Consider the following 16,424-nt stretch of genomic DNA (forward strand, 5'->3'; position numbering starts at 1 on the left):
CATTTTCAGCAGGTTCTCTCAGGGCTTAAGGGTTTTATACCTCACCCAGAGTTCCCCCACTATCTGTGGCCCTCTATACTGCCTAACCAATTCAATCAACCAGTTTATTTATATTGACTAATTTCTTTTCACATCAACTAGATTTTTTGGGGGGAGAGGAGATAAACTTGATCAGTCATTTCAATTTTAGTCAAAATTGTAGAATCAGCAGTGTATGTAGACATATTCTAACTCCTTTATTATATTTTCTAGCCTACACTTAAATGAGGCAAATTAAACTCTAAAGCCCTTAACTTCTGTCTTCCTTCTTCACTAAAGACAATAAACACTATGCATTTTGACAATATTTTTAGAAGCCTTCATGAAATTTGCTATAGATTATGTCTGGTAGCCTTAATGATACCAAACATAGCTCACTTGTAAAACCAGTGACCTTTCTCCTATCCCTCACCTCAATAAAAGCTTGTTTTTTGAATCTTTGTGGATATTCCTGTCATTTATTGGTTAAGTCTTTTGAGAAAATGGATTGGAGTTGATCTCTGAATTGAATTTTAAAGTTTTCCAAAGGGAACAATAGAGCATAATTCAGAATAATATTAATTAACAAGTAAATTGAGCAGTTGGTTCCTCTGACAGTCTCCAGGAAGAGAATCCAATCTAGTATTCTGCTTTGAAGCTGACAAACTGACAATGAAGAATAGACTTAAGTTAGTATAGAAGACTGTGGAAACCCAGGTCATTTGCAACCCCTGCAGATCAAAAACTTCACCATAGCTTTGAAAAGTGAGTCCAAATATACCTGTATAAGATAAGAGTATAATACTAAATAGACTCGAGGGTTATCCCTTATCAACATAGGGATGCAGCAAGGTACAGAACACTGGATTTAGAGTCCCAGAGGATCCTATTTTGTTATATTACCTACCTGCAATCTTGTGAAAGATTGTCTTGCCTCTTGGCCTTTATTTCCTTATTTATCCTATGAAGGAGTTGAAACAAATGGCCTCTGAGTTCCTTTTCACTTCTAAATTTATTATCTTATGAACAAGACTGTATTATCAGAAACAAATTTGTAGAAACAGAAAAGGCAGGGTATATTGCTCTATTTTGGGAACCATTAGGGGTCACTTCCCTCCTCAAAGTTGCTTTTATGTTTCTATCTATGAAAATGTAAAGAATATGCAAGATCATTCTCCAATTGAAAAATGGTCAAAGGATATGAACAGACAATTCTCAGATGAAGAAATTGAAACTATTTCTAGTCATATGAAAAGATGCTCCAAGTCATTATTAATCAGAGAAATGCAAATTAAGACAACTCTAAGATACCACTACACACCTGTCAGATTGGCTAAGATGACAGGAAAAAATAATGATAATTGTTGGAGGGGATGCGGGAAAACTGGGACATTGATGCATTGTTGGTGGAGTTGTGAACGAATCCAACCATTTTGGAGAGTAGTTTGGAACTATGCTCAAAAAGTTATCAAACTATGCATACCCTTTGATCCAGCAGTGTTACTACTGGGATTATATCCCAAAGAGATTATAAAGAAGGGAAAGGGACCTGTATGTGCATGAATGTTTGTGGCAGCCCTTTTTGTAGTGGCTAAAAATTGGAAACTGAATGGATGCCCATCAGTTGGAGAATGGCTGAACAAATTGTGGTATATGAATATTATGGAATATTACTGTTCTGTAAGAAATGACCAACAGGATGATTTCAGAAAGGCCTGGAGAGACTTACACGAACTGATGCTGAGTGAAATGAGCAGGACCAGGAGATCATTATATACTTCAACAACAATACTATATGATGACCAGTTCTGATGGACCAGGCCATCCTCAGCAATGAGATCAACCAAATAATTTCCAATGGAGCAATAATGAACTGAACCAGCTATGCCCAGAAAAAGAACTCTGGGAGATGACTAAAAACCATTACATTGAATTCCCAATCCCTATATTTATGCACACCTGCATTTTTGATTTCCTTCACAAGCTAATTGTACAATATTTCAGAGTCTGATTCTTTTTGTACAGCAAAATAACGTTTTGGTCATGTATACTTATTGTGTATCTAATTTATATTTTAATATATTTAACATCTACTGGTCATCCTGCCATCTAGAGGAGGGGGTGGGGGGGTAAGAGGTGAAAAATTGGAACAAGAGGTTTGGCAATTGTTAATGCTGTAAAGTTACCCATGCATATATCCTGTAAATAAAAGGCTATTAAAAAAAAAAAAGAATATGCAAGATGATAGATTGTTTCCCATTCATTAGTCACAGAATATCTGAATGGTTGAGCTGGAAAGAATCTTGAGAGATCATTCAGTGCTATCTTCTCACTGAGGAATATGGAAACCCAAGACCAAAAAGAAACTAAAATACCAAAGCAAAGAGAAAAGATCATAATGCTAGTCAATCGCTTCTTTTGCCATATTCCATATCCACTTAGTTTTGCTAATAACAGCTTCAAGTTGAAGTCCATTCATTAGTATTGCTCTTCCCTTCAAAGCAAAGCTTCTTTTTAAGGTATATGCATATGGAGTACTATGCAGTAAGATATGATAAGCTAGTTGATTTTAGAAAACCATGGAAAGACTTGCATGAAATAATGAAGAATGAAATGAGCAAAAGCAGGAGAACATTATATAGGGTAACAGCAATGTTGTTAGAAGAACAACTGTGAATGACCAAGTTAAGAACTAACTACAAAGGACCTATGAAGGAAAATTCTATCTACCTCCAGAAAAAGAAGTATAAATATAAGTATTCATAGTATGGTTTTATATACATACATACATATATATATGTATGTACATATGATCTATGTGTAAGTATAGCTACCTGGAGTAGCCTTAGGTTTGGGGTGGGTGTGGGGGACAGTTTGGAACTTAAAATATAAGTAATTTAATTTAAAAAATAAAGTATATATGTAATACTTTGTATTAATAAGATCTAATATTTATGTAATGCGTTAAGGCTTGCAAACCATTTTAGATGTGTTTCTTATTTAATTCTCACAAACAACACGTGAGTTAAGGACTAGTATTATTCTCATATTATAGATCAAACTGGGGCTCAGAAGGTGACTCGCCCTGCTTCAACAGCTGGGACTTGTTCTAGTTAGGACTTGAATCGGTTTTTATGACTCCAGGTCCACTACTCTGGCCATTTTGGAATCCTAGAGCTCGTAATGCCATTGTATCCGAATTGTCGATACCCTGCACAGGACATGCATTCTGTGAAATATTTATCGTCAAGTCACTACGGGAGAAAACCACAAGCAAAATATGGGGCAGGAGTGTGTTAAATAAACACCATGAAATTAGCAAATTTATTCCCCTAGTTAAGGAAAAAACTCGCATGTAATTCCCAAAGAGAACGCCAAGGGGCAACATTTTCCTCCCCCTTTACACCTGGAACCCTCCTTCTTTTTAACTACACAAAGGGATTTGTCTCCGCCTCTTTGTGACATCACAAAGGGCGGTAGACCCGCCCCCTTCTCTTCCACCACGTGTGTATCCTGCCCCGGCTGCCGCCCTAGCTCATTCCCTAGCCGGCTAGTTTGAGAGGCGGAGGAGGGGGTTGTTAGCCTAGGACTGAGGGTTCGCTATGGGAAGTTGCTCGTTCGTTCTCCTGCACCCAGCCCTTCTCCCTGGTTATTCGCAGCCGGAATCGGAGGCGAGGAAAGGCAGGCGACGGCTGCTGCAGCGGCTGCCTCTCCTCTCCTTGGCTGCTGCACCGCTGGGCAGGTGCTGAAAGCCACCCAACCCGGATTCTGGCGCTCTCTTCCACCTCTCCTCCTGCCGCAGTCTCTATGGAGCATCTGAGTTAGATGGGCTCCTGGCCCCGGAGGCAGCGGTGGATGTGGCGCTGGGCAGAGGCAGCTAGGGAGTGTAGCTGCCGCGGAGCAGCGGGCCACAGGCTCCTCTGCGAGCCCCCGGACCATCCATGGGGGCTTCTGCGGGCAGCACTGCCGCCGGCCGGCGCTGCTCCAGCTTCGCTTCTTCCTCTTCCAGCAGCATCGCCAGCGGACCCCGAGCCGCAATGATCACCCGCTCCTTCTTCCTGGTGAGTGAAGCTCTTGGCGGGATTGGGCAGGCAGAGGCGGTAGAGGAATAGAACGCCCGGGGTGTATGGGGTACCCATTGAAGAGTGGCTTCCTCTTTCCTATTCCTCTTCCCAATCTTTCAGATCCCAAGCTCTGGTACCTCTGGGCCAGCGGGGTATGAGGCCCTAGGACACCTGCTCTGGAAGAGAAGATGCATTCATGTGGGTTAATGAAAGCCTGGAGTGGCTGGGGCTTGCAGAGGCGGGGAATAGATTGGAGGGCCGCCCTTTGGGGCAACTCTGCCAGGCCAGATTTTGGGGGACTAAGGCAAAAAAAAATCACCCAAATTTCCTGGGTGGTGGGAGAGTTGAGTGGTGTAGATTTAAGCGTCCATTGCCGGCTACCCATCCCTGGGATCGCCATCATTCCCAATGGAGAAGCTTCAAGTCTGTCCCCTCCCTTCCTGGTCCCCAGGTGTGCCCCGGGCCTTTGGGCCGGATTCTGCGGCACGGGGAGCCAAGGATGGGAGCTAGCTTTTCTGCGAGCAGCGCGGCGGCCGCAGCTTTTGTTCCAGCTGCAGTGTCATGTCTGGATGCTACCGCAATACGGGAAGGAGAAGGAAAGAAAGAGAGCGCCCATGTGCACTGTAGCCCCGCATTCCGGAGCAGGGGCTCCAGTATCAGCAGGTCTTCCCTCGAGTCCTGCCTTCTCCTTCTTCCCTTTTTCTCCCCCGCCTCGCTCCCCCGCCTTTCCCCAATTCCTCAGGCTGACTCTGCTCCAAAAAATCTTAGATACATCCCAAGGAACAGATAAAGTTCCAGCCACTGCATTAGAGCTCAGAATAGGGGGAGGGAGAACGAGACACAAAAAGGAAGATGAGCTCTTCCTTCTCTCTCCAGTTGGCTTTCCGCCCCTCCCCTCCTATTTACGGGCAGCGGGCTGGGATTCTTTCAAGCTGGTGCAATCTTTCGGTCTGCTGCACCTGCTTCTGGCGCGTGTCTAGATTTAGGACTTTAATTACCTTGGCCCTTTGCCCCAGCCCCCAAAACACCCTCCCTACGAAAAGGAATGTCTTTATCCTGTGAGTTCTGCATATTCCCCTCTCTCTGAGACCCCGCCGAAGGGATAAGAAGTGGTAGAATTGGAGGTCAACCCTGTGAATCCCTTCCCTTTCCTAATTATGAATCTCAACCTTTCTTAGTATTTCTTTACCTTTTGTTCCCCTCTGTAGGGAAAGTGGGGAGCCCCGGGCAAGGGGCCAAGGATTTCCGAGGACTGTCGTTTTTTCCCCCACCTCCTCTCACTCCCCTTCCTCCTCCGGCCTGGATTAGACAACAAGAGTCAGGCTTCCAGGCAGTCTTTCCCTTGTGTATAGCAGAGGCAGTCTTGCTGTCTCCTTTTCCTGAAAGGCTCAGAGCTGGGCCACCATGGATTGCTTTGATCCTAGATCCTTGCAGTTGCTATGGCAGGGTGCATTCATTCTCATTCTCTCTCTCTCTCTCTCACTCTCTCTCTCTCTCTCTCTCTCTCTCTCTCTCTCTCTCTCTCTGTCTCTCTGTCTCTCTCTCTCTCTCTCTCTCTGTGTCTCTGTGTGTGTGTGTGTGTGTAATTGGGGGTGGGGGAGAAGAGAACTTTGTTTCTGTTAGTAGCCCTAATGAACCTTTGCAATGCCTTTCCGTATTAGGATAAATAAACTCTAGATTCCCATTCTTGAAACCTGTGTTGGTGCAGAGGGATAAAAGCATCATGAGAATTGTTTCAGACTCAGTAGGGATTTTTTAAAATTATATTAAATGAAAAACAACTGAAGGATGGAGTTTAGTACTCACAGACTTCTTGGCTTTTTTTTTTTTTTAAATTAACAGGGCACTCTTTTCATCAAATTATTCTGCTGGCTCTGTTTACCCATCTGGTTGAATCTTAGTTTGCTAATGAACGATCCAAGGAGATCTGACAGATCTACCACCCAAGGAGAAAATCCAAGGTTTTCTGTTTCTGAACCTGGGAGGTGTTAAATGAGACACTGGGTAAATCAAGTGAAAATCACTTGAAAATTTTAAACTAGGAAAGAAAAGATAATATAGTTCCCATCCTCCATCCCATATTTCTTCTTTTCTTAAATTGTCTATAGAATTTTTATTTGACTTAATTGTGCCATTTGTGAGCCTCGAAACTTTGAGATCAGCTATATTTAAAATTCAAGAGAAGATAATATAGTACACTGGAAAACCACTAGATTGGGAATCAAGAAACCTGGGTCTTAGTATCTTTTTCAGAACTTTGAGCAAATACCTGGGGACCTCAGTTTCCTCCTCTGTAAATTAAAAAGGTTTGGAATACAAGGTCCCCTAATGTTCCTTCCAACTTTAATATTCTGAATTATAAAATAGTGTGGTAATGTGGGAGGATGATGCAATTTCAAGATACTGGGATATTTAATTCTCAGATTGAATATGATGGAAGAGGTCTCACATGTCATTAAGATGATAACTGGTGTTCCCTCTTAGACTTTAAATGTCAGGAGGATTGATCATGGGAGTTTGCAAAGAATTACATTTAGATTCTCAGTGAAGTCTTTTCTGTTCCCCTCCTGACTTTCTTAGTTATGGGCATGACATTTCTGTCTTCCCAGTGATCATGATTTTGCTGTTATATAAAGCAATAACCTTCATCCTCATTTTTTTTTTCTACTGATAATCCACCACATGAAGATACTTTGAAAAGTTCAAGACATACTGAGCATGAGATTTCTGGGGAAAAAAAAGCACTTTGAACCTCAGTTTTCCATTCTGTAAAATAAGGGTTGTAATTCATATACTGCCTGCCTCCTATGGATTATATCTTTAGAGTTGGAAAAGATCATAGTGCTCTAGTTTATATCCTCAAGGTCACATAGGTAATAAGTGGCAGAGCTGGTATTTAGATATCTGTTGACTCTTAAATATTTTGTAAATTGTAAGACACTATAGAAATTTGAAGTAGTTAACATTCTTTATTTCATTGCTTACTGTTATTATGATATGACAGATCTATGAGTAAAATTATTGCACAGATTAGTAGAATTAGAATTTTGTAATTTAGCACAGATGGATTTCAGTTTTAAGAGAGTTTAAGCATTCAGTAGTAGTTTGTATTTCAGTGGTGGAGTAATAGAAGAAAAAAAAACAGCAAAAAACCAGAGGTAAGGATACTTGGATTTTAATCCCAATTTTTCCACTCACTAGTTATACTACCATGGACAGATCATTTTTTTCTCTGCCAGATTCTCAGTTTTCTTATTTATAAAATGAAAATATTGAACTAGATAAGCTTTGTTTTGAGCATTCTAAAACTCATGTTAAGCAGACTTTATTTAAATGCAGAGTTGGGAAGAACTTTGGTGATCTACTTCATCCTCTTCATTTTATAGTTGAGAAAACTGAGGTCAGATATGGGGCATGACTGGATTCAGATCATTTGGGAGTAAGAAGTATTGGAGCTGTGTTAATGTTTCAAACTCAACTCTTTTAAATTCAAATTTCATACTCTTTCCCTTTCTTATTTTTACTTGTCTTTGTTTTGTTTTGCTTGGTGGTGGTGGTTAGTTTTTTCAGTCATATTTTCATGAGCATGGACTTAGAGAACCTGTGCCCTGACATTCAATAACCATTTTTTATTGTTGTTGAGTTACATTATGTCCAAGCCTTCCTGATCCCATTTAGGGTTTTCTTGGCTAAGATACAGCAATGATTTTCCCTTTCCTTCACCAGCTTATTTTATAGATGAGGAAATTCAGGCAAACAGGGTTAAGTGACATGACCAGGGTTACAACAGCTAATAAGTATCCAAGGTCAACTTTGAAATCAGGAAGATGAGTCTGACTCCAGGCCCAGCATAATGTGCTAAATAAACTAGCTGCCAAAAGGACAATACTTTCATGTTTTTGACAAAGTGTCTTAACTTTTTAAAATGACAACATAATAGCTAAGGGAGAAGGAAAATGTTTTAGACTATTTTTAAAAAGCAATTTTGTATTTATTAAGTTGCCAGTTATTAAAGGCAGTAGAAGCTCCTTGCTAAGAACGAAGAGGAGAGACTCTAGAGCATAGATTGGTTTTTTAGATAAGAAAAACGTGAATTTATCCAAATGGTTCAGAGGGAAGATATGTCTGTCTTACACATCTATGTTTGTTTTGAATTGAGGTATCTAGACACAACTTGGGGGGGGGGGGACATCAACAAAGAGGCTATATGCTGTTAATGTTTGAGTAGGTAGTGATTGAAATATTGCTATTTTAATTTAAATGCATAGAGTAATAACAGAAACGTAAATAATTGATATTCCAGTTTATTTTTATAGTGACATTCAGTGCCAAGTTTCTGAGTTTATATTGTATTAAAAAAGATTTGACTCTGTAAGACACATCTTTAAGTCTTCTATCTCTTCCTCCTCCTGCCCTTCCCCAAAGTAATGGTTCCATTCTCAACTGTCTCATAGTATATTGTATGTACCTTTGTGCATTTATATGCTATGATCTTAGGACTGGTCAGAATATGGCAAATGTAGATTTGTCTTTCATTATTTAGATGAGGAAACCAAGGCAACTCAAGTGCTTTGCCCAACTTCATAAAAGTATTGGAAGTCACAACCCTTGGCATACAAAGTCACATTTACTCCCATAATTATTATTATACATGTCTTTCCCATGAACTACATTTTGATTGTAACTGCTTAGGGAAGGGACTGTCACTGCACCTGGCACTTATCTACTCAGATAAGTGAAATTTTGGTGCCTTTTCCATCATCATGTTTGTTTCTCCTGTAGTTCAGGAGAAAAGACAAATAAGACCTCTGAATTTCTGCTGGCGTTAACATGTACAGTGTGACCTTAGAGCCAAGAATGACACAACAGAACGAGGGCCTGTTCTTTGATCTCAAGGAGCTTATCTTGAAATGAGTCAGATTAGGTAGGTTTGGGAGGAACCCTTGACATCACAGAGCTAGAAAGGACCTCAATAACCCTCTTGTCCCAGCTCCTTCAACTTAAAACAGATGAAACAACTGAGGCTAAGGGAGGTTAGGTGATTTGTTCAAGATTATTTAGGTCATAAATTTCAGAGGTGGCATTCAAATTCAAATTTTTTGACTCCAATACCAAAGATCAGGAAGTCTTAGAAACTTTTATATATGCAATCAATTTAACATAAAGATATCTTTAATTTGCTAACAGTGGCTACCAACCTTTTAGCTTGGCAGAAAATAGCAAGTATCATTGGGGATGATCATCTAACATTTTTGCACTTCAAGTTGCCCATTTGTCTAGAGTGAATACCTTATACAAGGCTCAGTGTCAGGTTCATTAATAAGCTTGGGGGAAGGCATCATTAATGTCATGTCCAGAATCTGTGACCCTGGGCAAGTCACTTAATGCTCTTTCCCTTACTTTCCTCATCTGTGAAGACCTGAATTCAAAACCAGCCTCACTAGATGTGTAACTCTGGGCAAATCCCTTAATCCTGTTTGCTTCAAAATAACCCCAAATGGGGTCACAAAGAGTTGAACACAATGAAAACAACTGAGCAATCTTCTTAATTCACATTTCTATAGTACTTTGTCATTTTTCAAAAGCCCTTTCTTCCTTATAGGTAGACAAAACGTTAATAATGCAACTATTAATAACAATGACAGCAATAACTCATATATGTATATATAAATGAGTATATACATGTATGTAATCTACTATGTCCCAAGTTCTTTAGAAATATTGTTTTATTTGCTCTTTAACAACAATCACCCTGGGATATAGATACTATTATTTTTCTAATTTTGCAGATAACTAATCTAAAGCAAACAGATAAGTTACTTGCCAAGGATCATATATCTAGTAAATGTCTGAGCCCAAATTTGATGGGCCCAGCATTTTATCCACTGCATCACCTACCTGCTCATTAGTATTCCCATTTGACAGATGAGTAAACTGAAGTTGAAAGAACTGAAGGCTAAGCAAATGGCTGAACCAGATTCCAAGTCAGTGGCAGTTAGGTGGTATGGCTGATGGAGCAATGGGCCTGGAATCAGTAATACCTCAAGCATAAATCTGGCCTCAGATACTTGCCAGTTGGACAATGCTAGGCAATTCACTTAACCTCAGTTTCCTGATCTGTAAAATAGAAATAGTAACAGTACCTACCTCACCAGGTTGTTATGAGAATGAAATAAAATAGTATTGGTAAAACAAACACAATATACATATTTATTCCTTTCCCTTCCCCCTTCCCCAAGAATGATGCTATTTCCTCTACAACATACTGGCTTCCCAGAAAGCATTAAGCTTAATAGCTTAGTAGCCAATTCTTGTATATCTTTGTGCTGGAGGGCAGAAGTGGTAAATCCCTTTGACTGCATAAGAAGTTTGGTGGTTTTGCATTCAAGTAGAGCTTTGTAGGAATACATGCTATAACTGTCATAATCAAACTGCTAAAGTTTGGGGGGGGGGGGCGGTTAAGCCCATTAAACTAGATGACCAGATTCATCATCAGACTTTTTAGCCACCAATATGGAACAAATGAATTTTCTGAGTGATCAGCTTAATGCTGATTCCTTTCCATTATTCATTAATAAAGCTTTGGACTTTTACTGAGAGAGACTGGGCAGGTACCCAAGATGTTTACTTCCTATGCAGCTTTGCTAGCTAATAATGAAGCCCCTCCCCCCTTTTTTTCCCTCTCTTCTTAACTCTTGGAAAAGATCTCTTCTCTTGCTCTGGGAAAATGCCTAAATTTTTCAAGGCAAGCCTAACTTGAGCTAATGGATGCAGTGTTCTACCCTGCCCTGAGGAAAATTCAGGAAGTGGAAGACTAGGAAATCTTAGGCCCAAAGTGGGTTTATATGGGGGCAGGGTTCTGTTGCTGCAGCTGTAGAACTTTTGATTCTTTCTGGATAGAGGAATGAATCTCCCATTCATTTTTTACCCATGTGTAAGTACTAGTCTTGCCCTCAATATTTGTATTTGGCAAACAGAGAAAAATAAACAGGAGTCTTAAGCTGGCTCCAAATGCTGCTACAAACGGTTCCCTTTACCTAATTCCTTCTTTTTCCCATCATGAGTTCATGAAGATAAAGCAGAGCTTGGGTAGAGTCTATGAAGGAAAAGAACCTGTGGCAAAAGACTTTGGTGCCCGTTGGCACTAAATGATGTATCTTCTAGATCACTTATGACACCTTTTTGTAGAGGGAGAAACTATGGTCTAAGGCGGTCAAGTGAATATAATTTTTTTGTTGTTGTTGTTATTTGGTCATTTTCAGTCATGTCTAGATATTTCATAGCTCTGTATGGGATTTTTTTAGCAAAGATACTGGAATGATTTGCCATTTCCTTCCCCAGCTCATTTTTCAAATAAGGAAACTGAGGCAAACAGTGAGATGAATTGTTCTGGAAGTGTCTGAGGTCAACTTTGAACCCAGATTTGAGTCTTCTGGACTCCAGACTCAATACTGTACTCACTGTACCATCTTGTTGGATATAAACTCCTTTAGGGCAGAGACTGCTTTAATTTTTCTCTATTTCCCCCAGTGCTACTAGTACAGAGCTTGGTATGTAGTGGCACTTAATATATGTCTGATTAATTCAATCAAAAGAATTTGATGAGATGATAGTAGAACTGAAAAATCTGGAAAATGATGGCTAAATATGGTACTAGAGACTGGGAATCTGTGCTGTAGTGTTGGGCGTTTCTTTGAGAAGATTCATAGGTTCATGGAATGTTGGTAGTCTACTTACTGTTTATTACAGATGAATAAACTGAATTCAAGGGAGATGAAATCAATTACCCAAAGTCCCACATACAGTGAGTTTCTAAAGCCTGAACTAGAACTCCTACAGTCATCTGAAACCAAATCCAGCATATGTTCCAATATATCAAGCTGCCTTAAAAAAAAAAAAAAAAATTACACTATTCAGAAAACTGACTTAAAAAAATTAGATTATGATATTTAGAATTGAAAAATGTGTAGTAGATGGAGTCTTCTTGGAGTCCTTGTTTCCAGTCCCAGTTCTACTTCTCTAACATATATATAAAATACCTGTTAGTGTACCTTTGCTTTCTAAGTCTGTTTCCTTATCCATAAAATATACGTATGTTTGGTGGTGATGGTGGTGGGGTGTTAGAGGAATTAATGGGCAGCATGTACTTTCTAAGGTCCCTTTCTACTCTTAGTTTCTATAGCTCTAAGATGATTTGGTTCAGAAAGTGAAGGGAGTATGGAAGGGCAATTCAGAATAGTTATATCCTTTATCATACCTAGTCAGCACCTGAATTTTGTTTACATTTACATTTATTTACATTTCTCCTCCCTGCTCTTGAAATTAATTGTTGGACACCTGAGTGCACTTCAAGCCTGGGCAAGATAGGAAAACCTAGTCTCCAAAAAGAAAAAAACAAATAAGGAAAAGAAAAGAATTGTTGGCATTAGATGGGTATAAATGAATGACCAGTCCTTTATTGTTGGTAGAATGGAAATCTATATATGAGTGCTCTCAGAATGAAGGAAATCATTTCACCTTGGTATTCTTTTTAAGTGCATTTAAAATTCATCTAAAATTTTGTTTTTTTAAATTGAGAGACAATGACCATTAACTGATCTTAAAATCATTGATTTGGTTGACTGTCTATTTGGAACTATCCTTCTTAAGACTCTCTGCCTTAGAACATGTGACCTAAGTTAGAGTATGAGGTGGAGGTTGCAAGAAAAGATGAACATGTATTAGAGGGATGGATGCAGATATCTTAATGAAAATAAAAATGGAATCATCCTTCTTCAAAATGGGCCTCTACTGTCATGTCTCAAAAGTTAATGTGCTTTCCTTGGTGGAGGATTCCCCACCCCCTTTGGAGGATCATAGATCCTTTGAGAAGTAGAAAGATTATTTTTATAAACTATATCTACTTAACAATCATCAACTTAGAGCCAGAAGATACCTCAGAGGCCATCTAGTTCAGTCCTCTCATTTTACCAATGAGAAAACGGCTGCACTACTTTGTGATATTACTGGCAGGTTTTAGCCAAGTCTCTACCGTTCTAAACTAAAAAAATAACCACTATGTCCCTTTTGGGAGGGGAGAAGGAAGGAAGGATTTTGCCTGCCAGCATATTCTGATGAGAGATAGTGCCACTACAAGAAATGGAAAGCTACTCCTACAAATTGAAATGTTCTAAATGGGAACTAGAGAGGGATGCTTTTTCCTGCACCCTGGGTCATTTTGAAAAATATTTGCTTAGTGACTAATGGTGTGAATTGATTTCTCATGAGCATTGTAGTTATAAAACACTTGTCTTTTGCCACTTAGAAGAGGAATTGGAGCTTTGGGAGAGATATGGAACGAAATCATATCTGTCTATCTGTCCATCTGTCTGTCATTTGTCTTCTAACTTTTTTATTCCAGGCTTTGTTGAAAGTGCTTTGAAACTGGTGTCACTCCGGTGCTCAATGTAAGATATTTATAGGTAGTTTTAAGATGAGGCTAAGTTTCAGCATTCACTTAACCAGAGCTTCAAATTATAGCTTTTCCACCTTCCAACTGTGTAGAGGGTCAGAACTCTGGAAGCGTATACTTGAAACAAGGATACTTACACTAGGGTGTTTACACAGTATAATTAGTGAGATAATGGTTCTCTAGTTCACATATACTTAGTACTTAGTATGGTGATATAATGGTTCTCTGGTTCACACATACTCAGTATGCTGTAATGATGTAATTGTAATAGGGTATTTAAGGACTGAGAGAACCCAGTCAGACTGGGACAGACTGTGAAGGAGTCAGAGTGAACAGATTGTGAAGGAGACAGACTGTGAAGGAGACAATAAAAGACTTTAAACTCTATTCCTGGTCATCCTTGTGATGACTATCCTGCTGAGACCAAGGCCTATCTGGAGGACCTCCAGAAAGCTAGTCTGGACATTACATTTTGGTGCCCAACAGTGGGGCACTGAAAGAAGCACACTACATTTTGAGGCTCTGGACAGAAGGACATACACTCAGCAGTTCGACTGACAAAATCATAAGTTCAGTGGAGAAGTCCCTGTGACCTGCAAATAAGGTGAGTAAACTAGTCATTTTCATTTTTCAGCTGAAATGGGACAACTACTAAGAAAAGAGCTTTTCCCACCCCAAGGAAGCATGTAGCAAGCATAGTTAGGTTAATAAAGAAGCAAGGTTTGTTGGTAACTTGGGAGCAAATCAATGGACTCTTATAAATATTAGAGTGCATGTCTCCTTGATTCTCTAAGGAAAAAAAAATAGACCCAGTAAGTGGAAACTAGTGGGAGAGCAACTATTTGAATATTATGAAGATAATGGTCCTGATTCAATTCCTGAGGAAACATTCTCTCTATATATAACATAATACAATTGGCTTTAAGGAATTCCATAAGTTTTAAAATAAAGAAAAAGGAGAAAGAGCAGGAAGGGGGATGGTACTGACAAAGCAACTGAAAAGCATGAAGAATTGGACAAGAAAGGGATTAAGTACAATGCTGATGAATTCAAGGAGTGTGGTACTTCTCAGCAGGAGCCCTTGGGGCATTCCCCATCTCATGACCCTTCCCTCTCAATTTCACCTTCATGGGTGGAGGGAGGAGGAGGAATGGGAGGGGCAGTGACACCAGCAGCACCACCCAGGCAGCAGCTTTGTCCACTCCCTATGACACGATTACAAAAGGCACTAGTTAAAGCTAAAGAGGAAGGACAGGATACATCTGATTTGAGAATAAAACCATACCCTGTGATTAAAGAGTTTGACTCTTCAGATTAAGAAAGAAGAAGATACACTCCTTTTAATCTGAAAATTATCAAAGATCTGAATAAGGCTTGCACTCTTTATGGGTCTACATCATCTTATGGTAAGATGGTATTAGAGAATTTGGCTTATGAAATTTTAACCCCTAGTGATTGGAAATCTATAGCAAAGACATGGTTAGAACCTGGACAAAATTTGTTGTGGCTTTCTGAGTATAGTGAACTCTGTAGAATATGAGCCCAATGAAAATAGGCAACCTGGAGTTAATATACCTTTAAACAACTAGCAAGTTTAGGTCCTTATGCAGACACTTTAGCACATATTAATTACCCTGTAGCAGCATATGAGCAAATTGCTTCTGCTGCTATCAAAGCATGGGGAACCCTCCTTGGAAGACAAGATAGAGGGGAAACCTTTGCGAAAATAGTGCAAGATCGAAATGAACCCTTTGCTGATTTCATAGGACATTTGCACACAGCTATCATATGAACTATTGGTGAAAATGCAGCAATGGGAATTATAAGACAGCTTGCTAGAGAAAATGCTAATGAGATTTGTAGAAGAATTATATTAGGAATACACAAGGATGCTCCTTTAGATGAGATCATAAGATGCTGTGCCACAGTGGGCACAAATACCTTTTATATCCCGGCTATGATGAACGTGGGAACAAAGGTTCCCTTTTGGCAAGGGACTTTCAGAGAGACTCATCAATGCTTTCAGTGTGGTAAAGTAACGCATCTGAAAGCTCAATGTTGGCATAGACATAGAGTGAGAAAACAGAGTGGGAGAACAAGACACAAAACTCTATATCCAAAATGCTACAAAGGCTTCCATTGGGCATCAGAATGTAGATTCACTCAGGGAAATGGGAAATAAGGCCCAGCTCCAGGGCCACAGGAAAAAAAACACTTGGGGCATGATGGCAGCCAATGTTACACCCAGAGAGTCTTTAAAAGTTCAGTACTACAACGTGATCAATCAGCTGAGAAGTAATCTGATGGGAGAAAGGGATTACAATTGGGGAGAATAGAATTGTATGCAGCTGGGACTACTGAGATATCTCCCAGAGAGATGAATTCTGTCCCTGTCCAGCCTATGGATTCCTTACCTCCACACACAGTAGGCTTGACCATTTCACCTCCTGAGAGTGCTTACAAAACAGTGTCTATCCATACACTAATTTGGGAAACTGGGGAATGTGTAACTAATAACCAATCACTAATGCAGATGGACAATGTGTGACTTATCACCCAGGAGAAGTAGTAGCATCAGGTTTACTGAAACACACTCCTGATAGGCAATTTGGTGATATTTATTGAGATTTTGACTCCTAGCAACAGAATCCAGGAATATTCTAGACTGCAGCTGTTACAGCTGACCATCCTATGCTCATCTATATAAATGGCACACCATTGAAAGGGCTGGTAAACACAGGTGCAGATCATGCAGTCATTAGAGGTGCCAGTTGGCCTAGTCATTGGCCAAAATTTAAGGCAGACACCTATATGTCTGGCATAGGAGGATCAATAGCAGCTAAAATTAGTGCTACCACTTTGAGATGGATCTTTGAAGGTGAAAGAGGAGG

The 16,424-nt window shown here is 39.7% G+C and overlaps 1 protein-coding gene across 2 annotated transcripts in view; it reads left to right on the forward strand.

The window, feature by feature from the left end:
• Nucleotides 1-3,506: 3,506 nt before the first annotated feature.
• The window catches only part of TNFRSF21 (TNF receptor superfamily member 21), a 107,913-nt gene continuing 94,995 nt past the window's right edge, over nt 3,507-16,424 (forward strand). The window contains exon 1 of one of the 2 annotated variants that reach the window (XM_031964746.1): nt 3,507-4,079. In XM_031964746.1, the coding sequence (XP_031820606.1) occupies nt 3,960-4,079 (120 nt within the window). In that variant the 5' untranslated portion in view covers nt 3,507-3,959. The remainder of the gene's footprint in view (nt 4,080-16,424) is intronic. The other variant, XM_012549111.3, reaches the window with a different exon arrangement.

The sequence above is a fragment of the Sarcophilus harrisii genome, chromosome 4 (assembly GCF_902635505.1).
Source record: "Sarcophilus harrisii chromosome 4, mSarHar1.11, whole genome shotgun sequence".
Taxonomy (NCBI): domain Eukaryota; kingdom Metazoa; phylum Chordata; class Mammalia; order Dasyuromorphia; family Dasyuridae; genus Sarcophilus; species Sarcophilus harrisii.